This window comes from Aegilops tauschii, chromosome 6 (genome assembly GCF_002575655.3).
Source record: "Aegilops tauschii subsp. strangulata cultivar AL8/78 chromosome 6, Aet v6.0, whole genome shotgun sequence".
In the NCBI taxonomy this organism is placed as follows: domain Eukaryota; kingdom Viridiplantae; phylum Streptophyta; class Magnoliopsida; order Poales; family Poaceae; genus Aegilops; species Aegilops tauschii.
In genome coordinates this window covers 3479097-3491187 of record NC_053040.3, presented here as the reverse complement: position 1 = coordinate 3491187, position 12091 = coordinate 3479097, and the positions used below count along the sequence as shown (strand labels likewise).

At 41.6% G+C, this 12091-nt stretch overlaps 1 protein-coding gene across 1 annotated transcript; it reads right to left on the bottom strand.

Annotated features, from left to right (window-relative positions):
- Window positions 1-6861: 6861 nt before the first annotated feature.
- Window positions 6862-10541, bottom strand: LOC109782004 (flavonoid 3',5'-hydroxylase 1). Its single transcript, XM_020340592.4, has 2 exons — window positions 9561-10541; window positions 6862-7755 (listed from the first exon to the last, which is right to left on the bottom strand). The coding sequence occupies exons 1-2, from the start codon at window positions 10470-10472 to the stop codon at window positions 7126-7128; spliced, it is 1542 nt and encodes a 513-aa protein (XP_020196181.1). The 5' UTR covers window positions 10473-10541; the 3' UTR covers window positions 6862-7125.
- Between the last annotated feature and the right edge of the window lie 1550 nt (window positions 10542-12091).

Below are 12091 nucleotides of genomic sequence, written 5' to 3'. Positions count from 1 at the left end.
CCAATATAAACTTCAGATGTTCTATTTTCAAACGGTATAATTTTTGTGTTATATAGTTTATATTAGGGTGATAAAATTGGCAACCTAGGTATACGCGTATGACTTGTAAACTGAAATGAAGGGAGTAGTGGAGATCAACTATTTAGTTATAGGAAAATGATACGATACTATGGAGCAGTTGGCCAAGTATATTATGGAATCAACTGCAGTTGGCCAAGTATATTTGGAACACAGTACTGATCTAAGGCTCTACCACACATAGCTAATCAGATGATATATACACAAATTAACTTATATGAATTTTTATTCACAAATTAACTTAATGGCAAAGTGGTGCTATGACTTCCAACTGCTTTTGTCTCACCATATCAGAAAGACATGTATTTGGAAAGAAAATTTGTTTGCTAGAATGAGATTGTGGACGTTTGGCTCCCGGGAGCCATGGAGGCCTTTATTTGGAAACAAATGAAAATTCAAACTTTCCGGTTTCAAAAAAATCTGAAAAAAATTGTGCAGGTAAACAAGTATGTTATGTCTATGTGTGTAAAATTTCAGAATGAAAAACGTTGAAATGTGACCTGTACAAAAAAGAACAGAGAAAAGAAGAAGAAATAAGGAAAATGAAAACAAGTAAAATTGAAGAAAAATAGGACAAACAAAACAAAAAGAATAGACCGAGAAGATGCACAAGAAGAAGAACAAAAGAAGTAACTGGGCACAAGAAGTGAATCGTCGCGGTTGGTTATAGTTCAATCCTACCTCACACACATATTTGTTGAAGGTTAAAAAAGAAAAGAAAAAAAATGGGCTAGGCCCAGGATGGAGGTAAAAAGGAAAATGTAAAAACTGATGAAAAACCTGTCCTAGCAAAAAAAAACCGAATAGAATCCAGGAGGCATGGGAAATAGGAAGAAAAAGCTAAACATATTAGGTGAGACAGCTGAGTTGGTTGTTCTGTTCGAAGTAAACAGAGAGGTCTGAGTTTGAATCCCACCACACTCTACATTTTTTGAAGGTTGAAAAGCAAATGAAGGTGGGCTGAGCCAATAATGAGGATGTGTGTGCGCCAGTTTGGAAAAAAAATGAAAACGGGCTGAGACCATGATGCGGGGGTGTGTGCACTGGTTTGTGTACGTCTATGTACGGCTTGTACGTGTCACATATGGATGTGGGTATACCATATGATCAAATGACCATACTGCCCTTATACGGTTTGTGAGGAGGGGTGTACCGAAGCAACGCTCCGTATTGTTTCCAATGGTGTCGTTATCCATCAAGTCGCGACTGAGACAAATCGTCGTTCCGGTCAGTCAGCAATGAAACATATGATCAGTTCATGTTTTGTCATTTCTACAAAAAATTCTTCACATTTTGTGTCTTATGTATTGGACTGCAATGTTGATTTTTTCGCATCTAGAGGTATAAGTCAACAAAGCTTTGTTTGGACCTGAAGAGTATGTTCCAAAGTCATTGTACTTATGTTTTTCTATTAAATCCAGGAACATCCTTGCATTATTTAGCTAGTCGATAAGAACTACTACATCACAACAACTTGGACTGGTTCTTAGTTAGAGAAACATGCATACTGATTGCACCATTTTATATAATATGACATCAATATATTCATAATAAATTTTGAAAACAACTAATTGGACATGCTATGATATGATGAAGTATCGTGGAGAAAATCAATCAAAGCATATAACATTTTGGGAGTTTTCATGCGACTTTTCATTTAACCCACCATTTTAAAAACCTAATCTGGTTCGCCGAGCGAGTCAGATCTAGCCTAACTTGCCCAGAGATGTGGACCCTGGCAGGCTTCCGAAGAAGCACAAAAGACATGTCGCGAGGCACCGCACCTCCACACCGCACAGCCATGGCAGAAAAGGAGGAGCAACCAAAGCCGGCTTGGAAGTAACGAGTTTGGGCTGTCTTGATTAGGCCGATGTCATTGCAGATCGTAATCATTTTTTTGTATCTTCTGTGGTTTGACAAAATGGCTGGCAATGACGGAATGGAGGAAGTGTTGTCATGCGGAGTGGAACAAGCAACAGCTTGGACCAAAATAACAGAATAGTTTTCTTTTAATACAATCGCACATCCTCACATAAGCATATACACTTACTCTTATGAACGAATGCATGCACACGTTACCTCTACGAGCACCTACAAGATACTGAACTGACACAACATCTTAGAATAGACAGTCATCATAGACACCTTGTAGTCGACGGGAACGTCTTCTCTACATTTTCAGTGAATGAATATCGCCTAAAAGCCTGAAATAATAAATCTAGAAAAGTGCGAGCACTAGTGCCTAGTGTAGGACTTAAACCCTGATGAGCCAGTTTTCAACGCAATAGTTATTAATGACAAGGAACAGTTTACTCCACAATTTTGTATAACAATATGACACAAAAGCTTGAACCGGGACTCTAGAGCAATTGACCAATTATATTATGGAATAAACTGCTGATGCCAACAGCTGGCAATAGCGTAACAGCTCATTAGTTTAAGTCACCATCACATGGCAAATCAAGAGATAGTTGACCAGTTATATTATGGAATAAACAGCGAATGCCAATAGCCGGCAACAGCATAACGCATAATTAGTTTAAGTCTCCATGACATAGCAAATCAAGTGATATCTGACATAGTGCGTCGAAAGGTTGACTTTTTTCTCATGTACGGAAACAACCACGCATTCTTTAGCTCGTCGATGAGAACTACAGCACAACAACTTTGAGTGGTCATTCGTTGAGAAACTGAGATCATATATTAGGCCATCTCTAGTCGATCCCCTAAAATTTAGAATAGTAAATGGCCGAGTATTCTTTACATGAGTATTTTTACTTCTCTAAATTTTGATCATTTCTAGCCGATCCCCAAAATTTAGCGCATCTTTCAATTGGCTCATGCATTTTGGCGAACACTTGGTATTCGTCTCTGTGGTGAACGACGACGATGGTGACAATGCCGGTGCCGCTGCGACCTCATCATCTCATCCTACTCCAACTCATAGGTGCAGCATGAACCTTCGGCTCTGTCTTACATGCGCCATCGCCACCAGCACGCATGCTCCGGTGGCGATAGGACGGAGAAGGCGGAGCTGTGGCGCATGAAGTTGTGGTCGGTGGTCCCTGAAGAGTGCGTGGTGGTGTGGTACATCCAGACAGGGGAGCCGGGGCGCTTCACAGCGCGTGCTGATCACCGTTGCTGACTTCAGCGATCAGTGCACGGACTACCAGGGCAAGCTATTTCGCAACTATGACGGATGCCTGGAGGTTGCCGGCCACAACTGGTCCACGCTTTGGCCCAAGACCGGCAGCAGGAGGTGTGGATGAGTGCCATGTCGAGGCTCGCTGCGCTGTATAGCCTCATCGCCCAGACAAGCAGCTCTGCCACATGGAACAAGGGTCGATGATGGTGGGCCCTACAATTATGATTGAGCAGAAACTTGATTAAGTCACCATTGCGAAGAACCTACATCTAGCAAGCTGTATTGTTTCCCAGTGGTGTCGTTATTTCGTGGCTCACATTAATCATCGCCCAGGTCAGTCAGCTCAATAAAACATAAGATGAGCTCACATTTTGTCGTTTTCTAATTTTTTTCTTCACATTTCGTGTCTTATGTATTGGAGCGCAATGGTATATCTTTTTGCATCTAGAGGTACGAGACAACCAAATTTTGTTTGAACCTGAATTGTTCGTTCAAAAGTCGCTACACCTGTGTTTGTCTATTAAATCCAGGAACAACCTTTTATTCTTTAGCTAGATGATGAGAACTACATCACAACAACTTCTAGTGGCTGTTCGGTAGAGAAATATACATACTGATGCCACCATTTTATATATTATAACATCAAAATATTCATGATAAATTCTTAAAATAGCTAGTTAGATATGTTATGATATAATGAAGTATCATGTAGAAAATCAATCAAACCACAAATCATATTGGGAGTTTTCATGTGCATTATCCTTTAACACCACCAATTTGACGACCTAATCTGGTTCGGCCGAGTGAATCAGATCCGATATGACACGCGGAGAGAGGCGGACCCAGACAAGCTTCTGAAGAAGAACAAAAGACATGTCGTGAGGCACAGCACCACCCCACCGGACCACCGTGGCTGAGAGGGAAGAGCAACCAGAGCCTGTATCACAGTAACAAGTTTGGGCAGTCCTGACTTTGCCGATGGCGAGAGCAGCTTGTTATTTTTATTTTTTGGTAACTTCGGCGGTTAGACAAAATCCAATCGTTATTGCAAACATGGCTGGCAAGGGCGGAATGGAGGAAGAGCAAGCTGTCTTGGGTAGTGGAACAGCCAGCAGCTCGGATTAGGGTAACGGAATGATATACTGACATGAGACAGGTTACTTGCCACAATTTTGTATAACAAAGAAATTGCTTATTATATACTCTCTCCGTCTCAATTTACTTGACTTAGATTTGTCTAGATACGTAAATATTTAGACACATTTTAGTGTTAATACAGTATATACTGACATGAGATAGGTTACTTGCCACAATTTTGTATAACAAAGCAATTGATTGTTACATACTCTCTCTGTCTTAATTTACTGGACTTAGATTTGTGTAGATACAGACATATTTAGACACGTTTTAGGGTTAGATACATCAATATCTAGACAAATCTAAGACAAGTAATTTGAGATGGAGGTTATATTTAGTAAGATTTGATTATATGAACATGAATATTCATTTTATTGGTTACGTGAGGAAATATCAATTTGGAACTCGAATTTGTATTTGATTATATTCAGTTAAACATTGCATTATATGTACATAAATATTTGAATTAATAATATAAGAAGTAAAACAGAAAATACATGTAATTATAAAATATTTATTGAATATAAGTAGCATAATAGTCCCTCCATTTCTTAATATAAGTCTTTTTAGATATCTCAATGCGGACTACATACGAATGTATATAGACGTGTTTTAGAGTGTAGGTTCACTTATTTTGCTACGTCTGTAATCCGTATTGGAATCTTTAAATAGACTTATATATAGGGAGTAGTTAAGGCATTTGAGTCTTTTTGCATGCATCTTGCATGTTGAGGTGGGGCTTTATCCATTCATAATTGTTTGATGAGGTGGTATAATTGCATGTTCAGATAAATACGTTACTCCCTCTCTCTCAGTTTACAGGGCGTGCGCGTACCCATAGGTCGTCAATTTGACCAACCTAATACAAGTTATATATTACAAAAAATATACCAATATAAACTTCAGATGTTCTATTTTCAAACGGTATAATTTTTGTGTTATATAGTTTATATTAGGGTGATAAAATTGGCAACCTAGGTATACGCGTATGACTTGTAAACTGAAATGAAGGGAGTAGTGGAGATCAACTATTTAGTTATAGGAAAATGATACGATACTATGGAGCAGTTGGCCAAGTATATTATGGAATCAACTGCAGTTGGCCAAGTATATTTGGAACACAGTACTGATCTAAGGCTCTACCACACATAGCTAATCAGATGATATATACACAAATTAACTTATATGAATTTTTATTCACAAATTAACTTAATGGCAAAGTGGTGCTATGACTTCCAACTGCTTTTGTCTCACCATATCAGAAAGACATGTATTTGGAAAGAAAATTTGTTTGCTAGAATGAGATTGTGGACGTTTGGCTCCCGGGAGCCATGGAGGCCTTTATTTGGAAACAAATCAAAATTCAAACTTTCCGGTTTCAAAAAATTCTGAAAAAAATTGTGCAGGTAAACAAGTATGTTATGTCTATGTGTGTAAAATTTCAGAATGAAAAACGTTGAAATGTGACCTGTACAAAAAAGACAAATTCATGGCCTGGGAGGATGAATAGTATCATGTGTTAAAAAGCCCCTGATTTGTGTTTTTTGCACAGCCCTCATTTCAACTTATTTTGCCCTGAAAATTTACACACATGTGTGTTATGCCTTCATGTATATGTGTGTTTTTTTTTCAGATTTTTTTGAAATGTAGAAAATATGAAATTCGACGAAATTCAAAATTTTCAAAACCGAGCTCCATGGAGCTCGGCCTCCAAAGACAATATCCGAACGGATGGAGTACCTAAAGCATAACCTACGTCTTCACGTATTTTAGACCCCCCAAGTAATCATTGTCATATTTTTAATGGATGCTCACTACTCTAATCCACAACTTTGGTCAGTGCCTGATGTTTGCCGAGTTCATTTTATCGCGCTCTAGGCAAAGCAAAAGAAAGCCGAATGCATGGGGCAAAAAACACAGCAAAGACCTAGCGCTCGCAAAGGAAGATCTTTGCCAAGTACACGAAAAAAACTCGGCCAAGACCTAGTGTTCAGCAAATCCGCACTTTGCGGAGTACATGCGAGAAAGAACTCGGCAAAGGACTAACCATGTGTCCCTCCCCTCAGCGGCTGGTGGCGGGCTGCATTTACCGAGTGTCGCCCAAAGCACGCTCGACAAACATTTTTTAATTTGGTTATATAAGATGCAGAAAATGTTTGTCGAGTTCCTGCTATCTAGCGCTCGGCAGACATATGCAAGACATCCTAGAGACTGACACGTCCAGAAGTCTTTGCTGACTTTCCTCTGCAAGCACTTGGCATAAACAAGCATGAGCTTATAGCGACTGACAGGTGGAGCATTTGCCAGAGTGTAACACTCGGCAAAGCTTTCCAGCAGGAGGATGGCAAAGGGCAACCAACTTGGAGGAGTAGCCCCCATGGGCCTAGCCTAGGGGGTTTTCACTCTACACCCTTCCAGAAATTTTTGGAAGTTTTCAAGAACCTTTCGTACTTCCAATAAATTGACCAAATTTTTTCGGATACTTATTATACCTTTCCGGAATTCTCAAAACGCTTCGAAGACCTGTTTCTGTTACATTAATTGCGTGAGAGATCGATAATGATGAAGTAATTCGTTCTGGGTAAAAACAGGCAATTGTACTCTTTTGACTGCCTAATGTATGTACATGTTTTATTTTGTGAGGAAGGTAAATGTACGAAGTGACTAAAGTATCTATGTGCACATGCAACACAAAGCGGGTCACCACAAACATAAAATACTACACCGAGCGTGGCGATCGTCACGAACTTCTGAGACACGAACAATCATGTGTATGCGGCCGGCACAAGCCGCGGCTTGACGACGGCCTTGAGCGGGACGGTCTTGGGCAGTGCCAGCCCGAAGGTCTCAGCCATGTCCACCTTATCCTCTCCGTCTGGCAGCCGCCACTCAAATGCGTGCACCAGCATTCCCAGGAAATACTGCACAAACACCATTCCGGCCAGCATCCCAGCGCATATCCTTCTACCGGCGCCAAACGGGATCAGTTCGAAATTGTTCCCCATCGGGTCGATCTTGGCCGCCGGCCCGGACAGGAAACGCTCTGGCCGGAATTCCAAGGGATCCTCCCATGCGTCCGGGTCCCGGCCGATGGCCCAGATGTTGATGATGAGCCGTGTGTTGGCAGGGACATGGTGTCCATCGACCTCACACTCCTCAAAGGAGAAGTGCGGGAGGCTGAGCGGCGTGGAGGGGTGGAGGCGCATGGCCTCTTTGCATATAGCTTGCAGGTAGGGGAGGTTGGCAATGTCAGATTCCTCGAGGCGGCGGTCACGACCGATGACACGGTCCATCTCCTCCTGGGCGCGTGCCATGATAGACGGGCTTTTGATCATCTCCGCCATTGCCCACTCCACGATGATCGACGACGTGTCCGTACCGGCCGTGAACATGTCCTGCATGCAAGCACGCACGTTAAGTGTCTTCGTGTGACTGCTTGTATGTATTCAAGAGTGGACTATCTATCATGCACGGGATATCCAATATATGCATCCACCTTTTATCGTGCCTCAAAAGACATGCAAATCAGTTTCTGTTTCTGTATTATGTATAACCACCTCAGATATCAAAGTACCTCCTTTCTCCACACATTGTGGGAGATTGCTATGTAATGTACGTTATCCAATGCTTGAGTACACTGTCCTGCCGATTGCATGGCCCACCATTTCCAGTACATCTCTATATCTTTTTTCTTTGACGGGTGAAGTACATCCCTATCTGACAAATGTCTTCTCTCATCTTTTTTATCTAAATAATTTAGATGGCTGATAATATTTTTTGAAGCATAAGTTTGATTTACGTCCTGAACAACTGGGTTTATTCTAAAGGAGATATTTAAAACAAGACCGATATTGAATATATTCTTGCAAGCTATTTTTCTTAAAAAAGTACAATAAAAATTTGACTATCATTTTTATTTAAAATTTTCAAGGTTCACTCACTACCAGAGTTCACAACAATGTTTAATTGTGTTTTATACTTTTAATGCAATTTTAACTTGAATTCTGCAAATTTATTTCTTTTATAAAATATAAATAGTATTTATCAGTTTCCATTCGAGCGTGCTACCCTATTTTTACTTTATGCGAACAACAATGCTTCATTGTATTTCAGTGTGCTTCTACCAGTTTTTGTTGGTTTTCATCAAGTAGGAGCAAAATTAAATGTCTCATATGTCTGTCCACTGGTCACATTATCTCGAGCTTGTTCTGCTGTGTGCCACAAAGTTTTTATGTCTTCCAATTGTCCTCAGACCAATTTTGTTGGGTTTCTTTCTGTTTTGGAGTGCACTATAATGTTTCATTTTGTGTGAGTGTGCTACCGTGCATTTACCTTGTTCCGGTGTTCACCATAAATGTTCATTGTGTTTCATGTGGTTCGGACCATTTCGTCTAAATTGTCAAAGCGTATTTAATATTGGGGTTTTTCTAAGATATCATGGGGAGAAAAGTCACATGTTCAAACGGATATTTAACTATGATTTATTTCCAGAAATATGGGCCTTCCAAGTTTATGTCTGAAAATAAAATCTATGTACTAATTAGTAGGAGAGGAGTTATATCCATAAAACCACCACAATACATTCGTCATTAGCAAAAAAAAAACGCCACAATATGTTTGGGTGACAAACGCCAAAACGTCATACAGTTGCAAAATATACTGACGGTAAATGTTAATTGCTTTGATGACGTTTCTAACTGGTCGGACCCATCCGTCAGGCTGAGTTAGAAAAAACAGTGCCATCAGGGCATGTTGACTTGCGGTCCGGCCGAGGAGGCTGGCACGGTTGCCGCTCTCTCCCCCTGCATATCTCTCTCTCTCTCTCTCTCTCTCTCTCTGCCCAGTTTTCAAATTTGCTCCATATTTCAAACACTGCTTTTAGCCCTTGTCTAACCATATGGCAAGTATAAGGATATCCCCCTTTGTGTCAATTGACGCATCAAAGATATTTGCTAGTATAGTCAGCTAATGCAAACACGTCAGCAGAAGAAATTAGTGCACCCCGTGGATTAATTTTAGTGGTTTGGTTGCTGAAGTCATTTCTACGATTGCTTAATTATATCCTTGCCGTCGCATTCCACCAACAACAAAGAAATATGTTGGATAAAAAAACAAAAGAAATATGTTGCAGCAGTTTTCCAACACCAGCCAGCTGTTGAGAACAAGATGGAAGTGTAGGCGGGGTGGGGTGGGGGCTTACCGTGATGAGGCCCTTGATGTTGACCTCGGTGATGGTCTCGCCCCCCTCGTCGTCGTTGATGGCACGGAGCTTGTCCACGAAGTCCAGGCGGCCCTCCCGGAGACGGTCCTCGGCGGTCGCCGCGTGCTCGGCCAGCCATTTGGTGACGAGCCCGTCGAACTGGATGTGGATCCGGCGCAGCTTGGCCTGCACGCCCTGCAGGTCCAGCCACGAGAGCGCCGGCACGAAGTCGCTGATGTTGAAGAGGCCGGTGCCGGTGAGGAGCGACTTGATCATCTCCTTGTAGGTGTTGGACTCGTCGCCCTGCGCGTCGAACACCCGCTTGCTCACGGTGATCTGGCCCACGATGTTGGCGAGCGCGCACACGAGCATCTCCGGCACGACGACCGGCCGCCCGGCGTCCGCGGCCTCCAGGACGGCACGCAGCGCGCGCCCGGCCTCGTCGCGGCGCACGCTCGCCCAGCCCGCGACCGCGCTAGCCCCCAGGAGGTGCACGCTCGACAGCTTCCGCAACAGCTTCCACTTGGGCCCATAGTTGGCGAACACCATGTTCTGGCACCCGTACGACATGTCCTCCGCGCTGGCCACCGCCGGCCGGTTCGCGAACCGCTGGTCGAGCGCCTTCAGGAACGTCCGTGCGGCCGAGGGCGACGAGGCCACCACCACGCCGCAGGTTCCCATCCTCAGGTACATGACGGGACCATACTTGCGCGCCAGCGCCAAGAGACCGGAGTGAGGGGCCGGGCCGACCAGCGGCAGCGCGCCGAGGACGGGGACGCCACGAGGTCCCGGTGGAAGCCGGCGGCCGGAGGCCGAGTTGGGGTTCAGAGAGCGGAGCGCTAGATGGAGTAAGAGGCACATGAAGGTGCAGCATATCACGAACGGGTCGGTGCACACAGCGGCGAGCTGCATGGTGGCGCGCGCTGTGTGAAGAGGAATGAATGTGGTAGAGCTCGCGGTTTGGTCGCTAGCTAGGGGAGATCTATCTATCTATCTATTTATATATGTATCTATCTATTTATCTACACCTCTATCAATCTATCTATTTGTCTATACCTCTCTCTGTATATATACCTATACTAGTTAGGCACTCCTTAGAAATTCCAGCGTTAATTAGAATTTACCAGTAGTACATCTACGATGGGACCGAGTTATTACTGTGTAGATTAATCTTCATAAAAGATCGAACAATCAATAGCTAGAGAGCATCCTTTTATTCTATGGATAATACACACGTACACTCTCGATCAATTCAAGAATTAACTATATATAATTATATATACATATAGATAGGCATCAAATACAGATTTTGTTTTTGTACTTTCATGATTCATCAAATACATAATTCACTCTATACAAATTCTATCTACCACCGGTGGTAGTTATCACCACTTGAGTTTTGTATGTTGTATGTAGTATCTATCAAACCGTAGAGTATATATACATAGTATGTAGTATATAAAAATGTTTAGGTAGTATATATACTAGTTTTTAGGTAGTATGCATCATATTTTGAGTATGCTCTTTTTACGTACAAATATATATGTATTTCTCAAATATAATAAAAATCATGGGCCAACTTGCTATTTTTTCATGTAACCCACTTCGAAATATGTTATATAAAATATATGAACATATTTATAATAATAAATTAATATTTATAATAATAAATTAATATTTATAATAATAAATTAATATATATAATACTATACGGTAGTATATGAGACATGTGAAGTACCTACATTTGGGTGGTACGATGAATTTATATATATATAGACACACACACAAAAGCACACGAGCGTTGCTTCCTTTTTTTAAATGTGCATCATGGACTGTATGACAGGATCACAGGACAATGGCGCACCAATCAAGGTTGGTTAGCGCACGTGTGGTACATCATCAGTCGACTCTTTCATACATGTAGCATAAATCAGATCTTCCTAGTGTGAAAAAAACGCGTGTGTTGTGCTACCGTCCGCACCTGTCGCCAAGAGCATGTTGTAGGAGAATTTCTCCTTCTATTCCACTTGATTCAACATGTGTCCATGCTGTTAGCTTTGTCAACATTTTTTTAGCTTCTTCAGACTTTATTTTATAAGGAGTGTTTTCAGACTTTAATACGGTTCTTTGTCCAAAAACGGCTGCAAAGAGTATATAATTGGCGGTGTACCTTACGATAAATAAAAATAGTCTTTCCCGGCAAAATAAAAATAAAAATAAAAATAGTCTTTCATATATACTACCTTTCCGCTGAAATATTGGAATTGCCATTTGGGCTAGAAAACTTCTAGCGGAGATTATACTAATTCTACCCTTGGTGTGATCATATATTTTATAGTAACTCCCTCCGTCCGGTGAAGAGTGTATGTTTGGGTTTAAAATTTGTTCATAAAAGAGTGTACTTCTATCTTCCGAATGCACTTTAAAGTATTTTCTCTCGTCACACGGTAATAAAGACCAATAGCATTCTATACATCGTCTTCTTAATTTCTACATGCACTTAGCTCATTGGGGGTTGGGTAATTAAAAAG